Raw genomic sequence first — 16149 nt, forward strand, 5'->3', positions numbered from 1 at the left:
CGATGGTAGAATCAATACCGGCACAGAGGAGAGGTGAGGGCTGGTGAATGTAATTTATATTATTATTTTAACCCCTCGAAAGGAGACAGGCGGCTGCCATTTTGCTATATTTGTGCAAGTCGAATCCAAAAAAATTTGGAAATTTTGGGGAAATTTGGAACAAATTTGATTTCTTATGGATCAATTCATCTTGACATCAGGATCATCAAATGCATCGCGTGGGTTCGTTCAAGGAGGACGACTCCCCGACCCTAAACCACGAGAAGCTGCAGAACCGGCTGCCCATTACACAGCACTTTGGACAGGTAAGTGGCTGACGGCAAAGTATAACCTCAGTAATAGGGATGTTCAGTTTTGGATCCTGGACTATCAGCATTTCTGGACTATGGGTGTGTGTATGTGTGTACATATGCCGCAGGACCGGATTTAGGCCTCATTCAGGCAGCCGTAATTTGGCCACCACATTTTAGTGCCTGCTTGATGGCAGGATTGTAGGGATCTATGATGCTGCTAGTTCGGGTTATGGGGCCCGTAGTCTCGATCTTGATGTGCTAATATATGGCCGTCCAAATGGGGTTGTACTGTATGTCCGCTCACTAGATTTCCTCATTTAATTATCACTTTTGTTTCAGTCTCGTCCAAGGAGACCAGGAAAGAAGTTCACAGAAGGAGAAAACTGGGAAGGCCAAACGTGAGCGAATCGTCCTGGAATTTAGTAAACGAGGCGGCGGATCCATAAGTCATAAATGACACTGAGTGTTATAATCCAGGGCGTGTAATACTCCAGCATGGTATCAGTATGTTAGTAGTGCAGTCACCTGCCATCAGAGAGGAGGCCATTTATATTTCTTTTGGTTGCGGTAAAACTCCATTCTGACGTAGCCAGTTTTTGTTTTTTTGCGCTTTTGTTATTTTTTGTTGTTTTTTGAGGGACGCCATTTACTTTCCATATAATGCGCTGAAAAACAGAAAAAAATACAAGTGGGGTGAAATTGTGAACAAACTTGGAATTCTGCTATTTTGTTTTGTTTTGATGGTGCTCATTGCGCGGTAAAAATGACTAGGCGACATGGGCTCTCCAGGTTAGTGGTAGAGATTAGCAAATCGATTTGTCAGACCCAGGTCCCGTCAGATGGGAGCGCTGCGAACCTCCTGCTACCTGCCGGCTGTCCTGCTGACATCCCTGGTGCCTCTTCAGATTAGAAGGTCTGCCAGCCACGGTCTGTTGATGGAGCTGAGTGGAGGCTTGTTTTTTTCGTGGCAAGCTGACATTTTTATTGATACCAGTTTGTGGTACATATGATGTGTTGATCGCTTTTTAGAACATTTTTTAGGAAGGTGTGGTGAACCAAAAAAACCCGCAATTTTGGAATTTCATTTTTTTTTCTCTTTATAGTTTGTACTGTACCGGTTATTCAGTTTTATATTTTTGATAGATCAGACTTTTCTGGATGTGGCAATAACAAATATGCTTTTTATGTATTATTAAAACTTAATATTTTTTTACTTTATTTTTTAGTTCCCCTAGGGGACTTGAACTTGTGCTTCTAAAAAAATTCATCAAAAATGAATGTATTTCAGCTCTCCAATACAAAAAGTGACTCTCCTCTATTCTATAGAGTCATTACACACAGAGTGATCTATTTCACATGTTTATTTTTGTTAATGTTGATGATTATGGCTTACAGCTAATGAAAACCCAAAAGTCATTTACAGTATGTATTGTAGTATATAGAGAAAACGACAAGCTGGACTTCACAGGAGGACTAACACAGCAGCCATGGGGGCCTTCAGAAGCCATATTGCAGCGAGTGGGGGGGTCAATGGGAGCCAGTGATTGATAGTGACATTAATGGTTAAACCACATCGGACAGAGAAAGCTCCAGTTGCTGCTACTAGGCAGGTGCTGTCTGTGTAACACAGCTGGCATCTCCACAGTATGGTGCACACTAAACTCCTACGCCAACGCCGTATTGGCAATGTTATAAGTGGAAGTCATTCTCATTATTCACTCATACCCCTAATATCGAAAATATTCCCCTCTGCAGTCAATAGCAATTTTCTAAGTCATAGACAGCAGCAGATCTAGGTATTCCAGCACCTGTGGCAAGAATTTGGTTTGGCGCCCCCTCTTATATACAGAGTAAGCAGTTGTGATTGCTCATATGTGATTTGTATACTTAAAGTCACGTGCAAACATACTGATCATCAGAATGTAATGTTCAGTGAAATACCACAGCCCCGGCTTCATTGAGAGAAGCAGAAAGCTAAGCCAAGCCGGCATATGACAAATCACAGAGGCGTGGTCACATGATGACTGCAGGAACTGGCAAGCAGAATTCAATCCTGATTGTGAGCATATTACATACCATTAGGATTGGGCAAGCTATGTTCCTTACATTTATATATGGTGATGTATGTATATCTGGGGATATATTCCTGTACTGATGGTGGTTCTGGTGATGTATTCTTGTGTTGTTATTGGTTTTGATCCTGTACACATACAACAATCCATAACTTGTCAGATTACATGTTAATAAAGTATTATGCAGTCTGACAAGTTATGGGTTACTACATTTGTATTTATGTTAAGAGCATTAAAAGGGTTGTCCAGGTTTGTGATGAAAGTCTGAAGTCACTATACAGTATAGTATAGAACCATCAGTAATAAAATAAACTAACTAAAACAATCCTCAGTACAGAAATACAGCACCATAACCGCCATGAAAATAGAAATACATCACCATAACCAACAATACAGAAATATCACCAGAACCACCATCAATACAGAAATACATAATCAAAACCATCATCAGTACATAAATAATCACCATAACCACTATCAGTACAGAAATACATCACCAGTACCACCATCAGTGCAGAAATACATAACCAGTACCACCATCAGTACAGAAACATCACCAAAACCACCACCAGTACAGAAATACATCCCCAAAACCACCACCAGTACAGAAATACATCCTCAAAACCACCACCAGCTTGACAGCTGACTTGGAGAACGGTCAAATCTCATTGCAGGCCGCAAAATGCAACCATCTGGGTGACATCTCAGACCGCTGAATTAAGTGGCCCAACAGTGTCCCCTTGCCAGCAGCTTGCCCCGCCTGCACCACCCTAGATACACCCCTTAGAGGATTGTGAATGTTTACTGTCCATTGAAGTGAATAGGAGCTGTGCTGCAGTACTCAAGAATGGCTAATATATAGTGTATGGAGCATTACAGTCATGGCCAAAAGTTTTGAGAATGACACAAATATTAATTTTTACAAAGTCTACTGCTTCATTTTTGCATATACTCCAGAATGTTATAAAGAGTGATCAGCTTAACAGCAATTACTTGCAAAGTCAATATTTGCCTAGAAAATGAACTTTATCCCCCAAAACACATTTCAACATCATTGCAGCCCTGCCTTAAAAGGACCAGCTAACATCGTTTCAGTGATTGCTCCATTAACACAGGTGTGGGTGTTGATGAGGACAGGGCTGGAGATCAATCTGTCATGATTAAGTAAGAATGACACCACTGGACACTTTAAAAGGAGGCTGGTGCTTGGCATCATTGTTTATCTTCTGTTAACCATGGTTATCTCTAAAGAAACACGTGCAATCATCATTGCACTGCACAAAAATGGCCTAACAGGGAAGAGTATCGCAGCTAGAAAGATTGCACCTCAGTCAACAATCTATCGCATCATCAAGAACTTCAAGGAGAGAGGTTCCCTTGTTGCCAAAAAGGCTCCAGGGCGCCCAAGAAAGACCAGCAAGCGCCAGGACCGTCTCTTAAAAGTGTTTCAGCTGCGGGATCGGGCTACCAGCAGTGCAGAGCTTGCTCAGGAATGGCAGCAGGCAGGTGTGAGTGCATATGCACTCACTGTGAGGCAGAGACTCTTGGAGCAAGGCCTGGTCTCAAGGAGGGCAGCAAAGAAGCCACTTCTCTCCAGGAAAAACATCATGGACAGACTGATATTCTGCAAGAGGTACAGGGAGTGGACTGCTGAGGACTGGGGTAAAGTCATTTTCTCTGATGAATCCCCTTTTCGATTGTTTGGGACATCTGGAAAACGGCTTATTCGGAGAAGACCAGGTGAGCGCTACCACCAGTCTTGTCTCATGCCAACTGTCAAGCATCCTGAAACCATTCATGTGTGGGGTTGCTTCTCAGCCAAGGGAATGGGCTCTCTCTCAGTCTTGCCTAAAAACACAGCCATGAATAAAGAATGGTACCAGAATGTCCTCCAAGAGCAACTTCTCCCAACCGTCCAAGAGCAGTTTGGCGATCAACAATGCCTTTTTCAACATGATGGAGCACCTTGCCATAAAGCAAAGGTGATAACTAAATGGCTCAGGGAACAAAACATAGAGATTTTGGGACCATGGCCTGGAAACTCCCCAGATCTTAATCTCATTGAGAACTTGTGGTCAATCATCAAGAGACGGGTGGACAAACAAAAACCTTCAAATTCAGACAAAATCATTGATTTTGCAAGAATGGACTGCTATCAGTCAGGATTTGATCCAGAAGTTGATTGAGAGCATGCCAGGGAGAATTGCTGAGGTCCTGAAGAAGAAGGGTCAACACTGCAAATATTGACTTGCTGCATTAACTCATTCTAACTATCAATATAACCTTTTGTTACTCATAATATGATTGCAATTATATTTCTGTATGTGATAAAAACATCTGACAAACACACATAAAAACCAGAGGCCAGCAGATCATGTGAAAATATAATATTTGTGTCATTCTCAAAACTTTTGGCCATGACTGTACATACTTTTTTTTTTCAGCTCCTGGCAGCCTGCAAACAAGTTGCTCCTAGTGGTACCATGTGTTGCACCGCACAGATTTAATTTTGATTAAATCTAATTTACTCCCAGATATGATGAAGAAGAAAAAGAGGAGGCTCCTGGACCTAGTGAAGACGACTTCCCTCTTCTGGAGGAAGGGATGGATCTGCTGAATGAAATTTTTGAAACGCTAAATACAAGAGCTCCGGATGACGGACGGGCGTTATATGGGGCACACAGCTTGGACTGTTTCAATTTAGATGACAGTCGATATTTCACACGGGTGAGTTAGTAATGATATATACAATAGCAAAGATGAACCTTAATTTATGTTCCGAGATACTAGTGACACACATGTGATTTTTCTGCCCCATAGTTCCAGTCTTTATGTGTCCCTAGTGATGAGGACCTCCAGCTGAGTCTGAGTCAGCCTAGAACTTCCAATCTGTGGTATCTACAGGAAGTAGATGAGGGATCAGTAGACTTCAAAGGATCTGAGGTTCCTTCACCAACATCTGAGAGCATGACCAATATTTCAGAGACCATGGAAGTCATATATCCAATTCAAGAAGCCACTCCAGAATCAAGGAATGATGCTGAACTGTCCTCAATATCGAAAACTGTCCACGATCCTGAGGTGTCTTCTACCATTTCCGAGAGCACTGCAGAGTATTTAGAGGTTACACCATCGGTTCCGCAGGGTAGTTTGGTCAAATCAGAGCAAGAAGTGATTTCTCCAGCTACAGAGTCTGACTTCCGCTTAAATGAAGAGTCCAAAGTGCAGAAAGATTTGTTACTTGAACAGCCATGCAAGGCCACTCAGGCAACAAGCATTAGAACCACCCCATGTAGGACTCCCCTCATTGTATCTGGACCAAGTGTCCGCTCAGCCATCTCACGTTTTCAGGCTTGTCCCATTGACCCAAGATTGGTATGGACTGGGACTAAGAAGGAATCAGTGGAGGTCCAAAGAGTAGGAGGTCATGCTTGGTCAATTAACACAAGACCCATCTCCCAAGTTTATGGTAGTCCAAAACCATGTACCTCCACCTATAATATCCGCCCTGTTTTCCAAAGGACTCAGAGCACGCCAAAGCTAACTGTACCCAAGAGCCCAACATCAAACATCCCTAAACCCATCCCTCAATTACATAGCGAGGCGGGAGAAGAACCAAGCAAAGTTCTGCCTCCACAACCCATCGGCTTGAGCGTGTCCTGCCCCAAAGTTTCAGAATTGAAGAAAAAGTTTGAAACTTAAAGCGGTTCTGTCAGAAGGACAACAATTCTTCACTATGAAGCCATCTGACAATCTGCTGATAGCCATGAGGCTGGTTTCCCTTCCACGGAGTTGAGATGTAATACCGAGACATAAGGTCACACAGGTGTGACGCTGTTTCTAAAAGAAAGTAGCCATGTTTTTTTCTAATTGCTTGAATTTTACCAAAGTCTTGTTGAGGAAGTCGCACATAAAATTTTGTAACGAGACGTAAAAAAAAAAAAAAGTTTGTTGTGTATGTTATTCAGAGCTTGGAAGACAATGATAAAAAAAAGATAATGGCCTTGATTAAGAAACATCCAAATGTAATAGTCTTGGCCTAAAAGTCTAATGGGAAGACTGGAAAAAGAGGCTCTAAGGCTAGTTTCACACTTGCTTTTTTTTGCAGCGCGTTTTTCCCGCAAAAAAACGCATTGAAAAACGCATACAAAAGCATACAACTGCTGCGTTTTTTTCAAGCATTTTTATGAGCATGCATGAAAAAAACGCAGCGTTTGTATGCGTTTGTATGCGTTTTGTGCGTTTTTACTGCGTTTGCGTTTTTTCCAACATTAGGTGGCCCCTCACACTAACCCAAACCATGACTTTACTAACCCTAACCCTGACCCTAACCCTGACCCTAACCCTTAACCAAACCATACTAACCCTAACCCTAGCCCTAAACCCCCTTAACTAACCCTAACTCTAACCCAAACCCCTAAATTCCATTGTCCAACTAATGGTAAAAAAAAAAACGCATGCGCAAAAAAACGCATACATAAGCATGCCAATGTGCACATATGTGCACCCATAGACTTATAATGGGTGTCTTGCTGTAAAAAAACGCATTGCGCGCGCATGCGTTTTTTTGAGGCAAGTCGGACGCACAAAAAATGCAACAGGATGCATTTTGTGCGCCCGAGCGCATACCGCAAAAAAACGCATGCGCGGAAAAACGCATACAAACGCATGTGTATGCGCACATAAGCGCATCCCATGCAAAGTATAGGGAAAAAAACGCATGTGGGAGACGGGATTTTGGTGGGAAGCAAAAAAGAAAAAAAAAAAAAAAAAGTTGTGGAAGATCCACATAAATCCATAAAATCACTTTATTTTGAATTCAGTAAAAAAATAGCGCCCAATTGTGATGTCACCCTGGACTACGATTAAGAGCACAAGTACGGCAGAAAAGCAGCAGTCTTTTTACAAAGGTGTTGGCAGTGCCTAGGAGAGGTCTCCTGAGAGTCCAGGAGTTCCTCACATTTTCCCGCTAGAGAGCTAGAAATATGTAAAGCAGGCACAATACAGATGCCTAAAAACAACGTTTTCAAACATGAGAGGTCTTGATTCCTGTAGTTGCGAGTACATTTGGCGATTTTTGTATAGGCAGTTACATTAACCCCTTTCCGATATGGTTATTTTACTTTTTCGTTTTTTTTTTTCCCTCCACTTCTTCCGCCGTCGACATAGCCATATGTCGGTTTCACCATTTTGCCGGAACGAGTTGTACTCTTGAATGACACCATTCATTTTATCATGTGATGCACTGGAAAACAGGAAAGAAAAAATTCCAGATGTGTAATTGCTAGGAAAAAAAAAAGTGCAATTCCACATTTTTTTTTTAAATTATTTACCATGTTCATTATACGGTAAAAATAACCGAGGATTCTCCAGGTCAGTACGATTACGCATGTATATTTCTTTTTTTTTTTTTTAAAGTGTCGAAAAAAAATAAAATCTTTCTTGTGTCACCACTTTCTGACACATGTAACAATTTCAATGTTTGAATCGATAGGGGTTTGTGAGGGTTTATTTTTTTATTTTTGAGCTGACGTTTTCATTGATATTAATTTGGTGTAGGTGCGATGTTTTGATCGCCTCTTATTGCAATGTTGCTACAAAGAGGGGAAAAAAAACAAATTGTAACTTTTAGATTTTTTCTCATTACACATTTTAGGGTACGTGCACACGCTGCGGATTCCGCTGCGGACCCGCAGCAGCTTTAGCTGCGGTGTACAGTACCATTCAAATGAATGGGGAAAAAAACCGCTGTGCCGACGCTGCGGAAAAGTCCGCGCGGATTTGCTGCGGTTTTGAATCCGCAGAAAGAATTGACATGTCAATTCTTTCTGCGGAAACCGCTGCGGGTTCCTATCTCCACCATTGTGGAGATAGTGAATCCGCAGGACCAAACCGCAGGCAAAACCGCAGATAATCCGCAGGTCTTTTGACCTGCGGATTATCTGCGGTTTTTGCAAAATCCGTGCGGATTAATCCGCAGCGGATTCCGCAGCGTGTGCACGTACCCTTACTGATCGGGTTAATTAACTTCATATTTTGATAGATTTTACTTTTGTAATGTCACCACATGTATTTTATTTTCAATGGTGAGGGGGTTGATTTGAACTTTGAGTTTTTTATATTTTGTAACTTTTTTACTGTATTTGTTAATCCCCTTAGCGTATATATATATATATATATATATATATATAGAGAGAGAGAGAAATATGAGAGAATTGGGATCCAGCAAAAACATGAAAGTTCACCAGAATTATAAAATCTTCTTCTTTATTTATCCATTAATTCATATAAAAAATGTATGAGGAACTCCAAACAATTGGTAACATTCCAGCAAAGGGACTACATGTTTCAGCACTATGTGCCTTTTTTGAACTGAGCTCCAATACTGACAATATATCCTCCTTTGTGGAACATATTCAAATGATCCTTAATTAAAAGCAGTGAAACAAACCAATTAAAAACACCTGAGTAGATGGTTGAAACTCAGTTCAAAAATATTGCTAGAAAAATACATATATTGAACATGTTTTATAAGTAGACCAATGAAATAAACATTTGGTAATAAATCAACAGTGATATGGCTGCACATCCAGTTGGAAGAATGTCTCAAGTGGGGTACCACAGGGCTCTGTCCTGGGCCCTGTATTGTTCAACATCTTTATCAACGATTTAGATGAAGGAATTGAGGGTAAACTGATTAAATTTGCTGATGACACAAAGCTAGGAGGGATAGCTAATACTAGAGAAGAGAGAGAGAGGATTCAAAAAGATTTAAATAAACTGGAGAAGTGGGCAGCAACTAACAGAATGGTTTTTAATAGGGAGAAATGCAAAGTACTACATCTGGGCAATAAAAATGAAAAAAGCATATATAGAATGGGAGGAATAGAGCTAAGTGACAGCACATGTGAAAAAGACTTGGGTATACTAATAGATCACAGACTGAATATGAGTCAACAGTGTGATGCAGCAGCAAAAAAGGCAAATGCAATTCTAGGATGTATTAACAGAAGCATACAGTCTAGATCACGTGAAGTCATTATTTCCCTCTACTCCTCTTTGGTCAGACCTCATCTGGAATATTGTGTCCAGTTTTGGGCACCACATTTTAAAAAAGACATCATCAAACTGGAGCAAGTTCAGAAAAGAGCGACCAGAATGGTGACCGGTCTGCAAACCCTGTCTTATGAGGAAAGGTTGCAGGATTTGGGAATGTTTAGTTTGCAAAAGAGAAGACTGAGAGGAGACTTAATAGCTGTCTACAAATATCTAAAGGGCTGTCACATTGTAGAAGGCTCAACTTTATTCTCATTTGCACAAGGAAAGACTAGGAGCAATGGGATGAAACTGAATGGGAGGAGACACAGATTAGATATTAGAAAAAACTTTTTGACAGTTAGAGTGATCAATGAGTGGAACAGGCTGCCACGAGAAGTGGTGAGTTCTCCTTCAATGGTAGTCTTCAAACAGAGGCTGGACAGACATCTGACTGGGATGATTTAGCGAATCCTGCTTTTAGCAGGGGGTTGGACCAGATGGCCCAGGAGGTCCCTTCCAACTCTACGATTCTATGATTCTATGGAATAACCGCCACACAAAAAAAAAAAAAAAATAATAAAAATTATTAGACATATATGAAAAAGATATAAACATCATGTGGTAGGCGCGATCTAAATATCAGAGACAATCACAAATATAACTCTCAAAAGGAAAGATATAATGGAGTAGGTGTAAGGTAGAGATATAATCTTATGAAAACTAATAAAGGCTCTCTAGGAAAAAAAAAAAAAAATTTTTCCTTTTTCCCCTTATCCTTTTTTCTTTCCTTTCCCTCTCCTTCCTTCCCCTTATCTCTCTTTATTACTTAATATTGTGTAATTAGATCCATTCTACTGTTTAATCCGTCAGGAACTCTAGTCTCTAATAAAAAGATCCACCTACTTTCTCTAGAGAGGATTTTACTTTTATGATCACCACCCCTTCGTGGTTTTGTAACCACCTCTATTCCCCTAAAGGAAAAGCTTTTTAGATCACCTTTATGCACATTAGCAAAATGTTTGGAAACCGCAGAGGCTCCTGCAATAGGCAAATTAACTGCATCCGACAAATGTTTTCGCATACGCTGTTTCAATGAATTGGTGGTGCAACCCACATATTGAAGTCCGCAAATATTGCAATCAATAAGATATTACATTTTCTGTATTACAATTAATAAAAGAAAAAATCTCAAAGTTTTTTCCATTTTTTATAGAAGAAAATGTTTTTGTTTTAACAATATATTTGCAACACTTACAAATTTTTGCACCACAACCAAAACAGCCTACACTTTTCATCCAATTTTGTTTCAATTTTTTGTCTGGATCAGTAAATAAGCTTGCCGTCAACATAGATCCTATAGTAGGAGCTCTCCTCGCAACAAATTTAATTGAATATTTTTTTAATATTTCTTTCAATTCACCACTTTGTTCTAAAATGGGTAAATGTTTTTTAATAATGGAGACTATTTCTTGATACTGTGGACTAAATTTAGTGCTGAAAACTATACCCAAATCATTGTTATGTTCTTTGATATTTTTATATTCCAACAATTCCTGTCTATTTAAATTATCTACTATGCCTCTTGCTCTTTTAAGAGACCAGTTTGGATAACCCCTGGATTTTAATCTTTTTGCCAAAAATTGAGATTCTTTTATATAGGGTATCTTTTTCTGTACTGTTTCATTTTGTTCGAATCAGCTCACCTGTGGGTATATTTCTAATAACATGGTTGGCGTGACATGAATTTGCCATCAATATACTGTTTACAGCTGTAGATTTGGGATAAGGTTCCACCAACACTTTTTTCCGTTTTGAATCTATTTTCAAGGTCAAATCAAGAAAATTGATTGACAGCTCATTCATGTGGCATGTAAATTTGAGATTAAAACTGTTATTTAAATATGAAAAAAAGGAAGATGCTAAATCCTTCTTCCCCCTCCACACAAAAATCAAATCATCAATGAAACGTCCCAACCAAAAAATGTTATGTCTAAATGGATTGTTGAAATGAAAAATATACCTCTCCTCCCATACTGACATAGTTAAATTTGCTAAAGACGGTGAAAATTTGGCCCCCATGCTCACTCCCTCTATCTGCAAATAATATTTCTCATCAAAAATAAAATAATTGAGTGAGCAAAAAATTAGTTGCAAGCACTAAAAAATGTTGAATTTCTAATGTATACTCACTATATTTAGACAGATAATATCTGAGGCTCTCCAATGCAACAGAATGTGGAATGGATGGATATAATCCAATAACATCACATGAAAGCCACAGAAAATCATTCCCCCATTCTATTTTTTCTACCATGTTAATAGCTGCTTTGCCATCTCTCAAGTGACTAGGAGTTAAAGCCACCAGGGGTTGTAGATAATGATCCACCCACTCCCCAAGGCGTTCACTAAAAGATCCTATCCCTGAAACGATAGGTCTTAGTGGGGGGAGGAAAAATTTCTTTGTGCACCTTGGGGAGTGAGTGGTAAATGGGTATAATGGGATGGTCACAATACAGAGCTTCACTCAATTTCTCTGAAATAGCTCCTGTAAATACACCTTCCTGCAAAAATTTTTTCATTTCCTTATTAAAAGGGAGAGTGGGATTTTCATTTAATTCCCTATACACACTGGAGTTTCCCAATGCGGTTAAATTGAGTTTCTTATATAAACCAACATCCAGAATGGTAATTGATCCACCCTTATCCGACTGGACAATTTTTAGATCTTTATTTTTACTCAACTCCTAAAGAGCTTTATGCTCATGAAATGTCAGATTATGATGGGTCAGTTCCACTCTGTTATTTAATTCCACCAAATCCCTTTCCACCGCTTCTTGAAAAACATCCAGCATCGGAGGTCTAGATTTAAGTGGGTAAAATTTTGTATTTTTTACATGAAAAGAATCATTTAAATTAACCTGGTATTCTTTGGAGCTTTCAGATTCTAGTTGTCTCAAATTATACAAACCCACCTGTTCCTCAAACGTAAGTAACCTTTCAACATCCCTATTTTCTACAGAACAAGAATTATCAGTAACAATATCATCCACAAAATGACATTTTAAGGTTAAACTACGTGCTAGACGATTAACATCACACACTGTGTCATATACATTAAATTTACATGCCGGGGAAAAACCAAGTCCTTTTGACAAAAGTGAAAGTTGCGGTGCTGAAAGTATATAACTTGAAAGGTTGTAGACTGGTACAGTTACTTCTTCCGTTTCCGGAGTTTGTCCTGATAAGCCTGTTCTCTTATGGCGTCTTCCTCCTCTCCTTCTAATCCGTTTTTTGGTTTGGCTCCCTCTTTGTTGTAATTTCTTTGGTAAGATTTTTTTCTTTTTTCCATACCTTTATTAGATACACAAGCCACTGATGAATCTGAATAATCATCTGAAGTATCTCCAAAAGTAGTGTCCATATTTTCTTGAGTTTTTTGAAAAGTCACTTTATGTTTGCTGAACCAAGGTTTCCGTTTTTTTAATATTGATGACGGATTCTTGCTCCAATTATATACACATTTATTGTTATAATCCTCCAAGTCTCGTGTGTATTTTCTTTTTTTAGTCTCAATAATGGTATCCTCTAGTTTATTTAATTTCTGTTGCATTTTTTCATATAATAATTTGTAAGAATCATTGCCTTGATAAATTTCCAGAGAATCTTTCACAATCTTAATTTCATCACTGAGTTTTTTAAGTTCAGTCTCCTCTTCTTCAATGCTTAATTTTATAAGACTGAGAGAGCATTCACTAAGAACATTTTCCCACCTGGTCTGGAACTCATCATTATAAGCTGTTGTAGCCACTTTTTTCAATCTTAGACCACGTGGGATCATCTTCCTCTCCCAGTAGCAGCTGAGGGAATTGTGGTCCCACCATAATTTCTGTTCTTTGATCATAATACGTTCCAAATTCTACATGATGGAATTCAATCCCCCAGGTGCTATATCCACTCCATTGGCATTGTCATTAAATATCAAGGCAAGTTTATTGCGTCTTGTGTTGCAGTAATCCACTTCCATAGTAGCAAAGAATTTTTTACCAATGAGATCAGTCATATGTAATAAAGTTTCAAGTTCAATACTTTGATTATGGGTGCTCGGCTAATACTCCCAGAGTCAATATTCAAACAATGTAAAGAACATATAGCCAGCTCACCATAAAGGAGTTCCTCATCGGTGTTCACCTTATATTCTGCACGGATCCAGGCAGGGAGTATGCCCCAACAAATAGAAATATGAGAGAATTGGGATCCAGCAAAAACATGAAAGTTCACCAGAATTATAAAATCTTCTTCTTTATTTATCCATTAATTCATATAAAAAATGTATGAGGAACTCCAAACAATTGGTAACATTCCAGCAAAGGGACTACATGTTTCAGCACTATGTGCCTTCTTCACGGTCCTTTTTGAACTGAGCTCCAACACTGACAATATATCCTCCTTTGTGGAACATATTCAAATGATCCTTAATTAAAAGCAGTGAAACAAACCAATTAAAAACACCCGAGTAGATGGTTGAAACTCAGTTCAAAAATATTGCTAGAAAAATACATATATTGAACATGTTTTATACGTACGGCAGAAAAGCAGCAGTCTTTTTACAAAGGTGTTGGCAGTGCCTAGGAGAGGTCTCCTGAGAGTCCAGGAGTTCCTCACATTTTCCTGCTAGAGAGCTAGAAATATGTAAAGCAGGCACAATACAGATGCCTAAAAACAACGTTTTCAAACATGAGAGGTCTTGATTCCTGTAGTTGCGAGTACATTTGGCGATTTTTGTATAGGCAGTTACATTAACCCCTTTCCGATATGGTTATTTTCCGTTTTCGTTTTTTTTTTTCCCTCCACTTCTTCCGCCGTCGACATAGCCATATGTCGGTTTCACCATTTTGCCGGAACGAGTTGTACTCTTGAATGACACCATTCATTTTATCATGTGATGCACTGGAAAACAGGAAAGAAAAAATTCCAGATGTGTAATTGCTAGGAAAAAAAAAAGTGCAATTCCACATTTTTTTTTAAAATTATTTACCATGTTCATTATACGGTAAAAATAACCGAGGATTCTCCAGGTCAGTACGATTACGCATGTATATTTCTTTTTTTTTTTTTTAAAGTGTCGAAAAAAAAAAAAATCTTTCTTGTGTCACCATTTTCTGACACATGTAACAATTTCAGTGTTTGAATTGATAGGGGTTTGTGAGGGTTTATTTTTTTATTTTTGAGCTGACGTTTTCATTGATATTAATTTGGTGTAGGTGCGATGTTTTGATCGCCTCTTATTGCAATGTTGCTACAAAGAGGGGAAAAAAAACAAATTGTAAATTTTAGATTTTTTCTCATTACACATTTTAGGGTACGTGCACACGCTGCGGATTCCGCTGCGTTTCCGCAGCGGTTTTGGCCGCTGCGGACCCGCAGCAGCTTTAGCTGCGGTGTACAGTACCATTCAAATGAATGGGAAAAAAAAAAACGCTGTGCCGACGCTGCGGAAACCGCTGCGGGTTCCTATCTCCACCATTGTGGAGATAGTGAATCCGCAGGACCAAACCGCAGGCAAAACCGCAGATAATCCGCAGGTCTTTTGACCTGCGGATTATCTGTGGTTTTTGCAAAATCCGTGCGGATTAATCCGCAGCGGATTCCGCAGCGTGTGCACGTACCCTTACTGATCGGGTTAATTAACTTCATATTTTGATAGATTTTACTTTTGTAATGTCACCACATGTATTTTATTTTCAATGGTGAGGGGGTTGATTTGAACTTTGAGTTTTTTATATTTTGTAACTTTTTTACTGTATTTGTTAATCCCCTTAGCGTATATATATATATATATATAGCGCTCAACACTACAGTGCTGCTGTAAATAGCAACAACCAGTTTCCACCTGGTGTTCACAGGTGACCCATCATGACAGGTACAGGAATCTCCAGTAGACCCTTGACATGGCAACCTATTGGTGTCCCGTGATGGAGTCATGGGGGTGCCAATAGGTGCATAGAATGCTGCGGCCCCTGTCAGTGAGCTGTAAATGCCTCTGACATGGACTGTGGCATTTGACAAGTTAATAGTTTCAGGTGGAGTGGAGATGTTAGAGGCAGATGTCTGAATATCACAGACATCATCTACTGGAAAAGATTCAGGCTCAGTTCCTGAGTCTGCATCACTATAAGTGTGCCAGTGTAGGGCGCAATTGAATTTCCAATGTCGGTAAGGGATTAAAGGATGACCATACTTTCAAAAAAACTTCTCAAATATCTTTGCATATTATATGACTAATATCCTGCATTTTCACTCATTTTCCCCCACTGTACTCTCTCTCTCAATTTGCAATTGATTCTGAGCAGGCGAGACAAGCTGATCTGATGTCTCCCATACACAGCACAGACACAGGGATTCCTTATCCCTCAGTTTGCACACAGACAGCAGTAGCATGGTAGACAGTATACATCGGTACTGAACTGTGTGGCTGTGATTCCAGCTCTTGAGGTTAGGTAAAGGATTTGTTAGAAAGTTCAGCACAATCTTTTCTGTGTCTCCCTCTGCCTGTTTTCTCACTCTGCTCCTCACTTTTCCTCCCTTCTCCCTAGAGTATAATAGAAAGTGCAACCTTACACCACAATGAGCTGGCCATCCTTCTGAAGGTCTTGAACAGAGCAGATGATTAGTTTAGGGAGAGGATAAGAATTGGCTCAGAAGTGGAGAAAGAAGATGAATTAGCTTATAGAATATAGTTTCTAATA

General features: G+C 39.4%; 1 protein-coding gene across 4 annotated transcripts in view; it reads left to right on the plus strand.

The window, feature by feature from the left end:
* The window catches only part of LOC141075428 (DENN domain-containing protein 1B-like), a 36623-nt gene extending 28620 nt beyond the window's left edge, over positions 1-8003 (plus strand). For 2 of the 4 annotated variants that reach the window (XM_073562461.1, XM_073562462.1), the window contains exons 18-21: positions 201-305; positions 633-691; positions 4900-5092; positions 5186-8003. In XM_073562461.1, coding sequence (XP_073418562.1) covers positions 201-305; positions 633-691; positions 4900-5092; positions 5186-6067 — 1239 coding nt within the window. In that variant the 3' untranslated portion in view covers positions 6068-8003. The remainder of the gene's footprint in view (positions 1-200; positions 306-632; positions 692-4899; positions 5093-5185) is intronic. The other 2 variants (XM_073562463.1, XM_073562464.1) reach the window with 1 other exon arrangement.
* The last annotated feature ends 8146 nt before the right edge of the window (positions 8004-16149 follow it).

This window comes from Dendrobates tinctorius, unplaced genomic scaffold (assembly GCF_039654945.1).
Source record: "Dendrobates tinctorius isolate UK_male_01 unplaced genomic scaffold, ASM3965494v1 ptg000351l, whole genome shotgun sequence".
Lineage (NCBI taxonomy): Eukaryota > Metazoa > Chordata > Amphibia > Anura > Dendrobatidae > Dendrobates > Dendrobates tinctorius.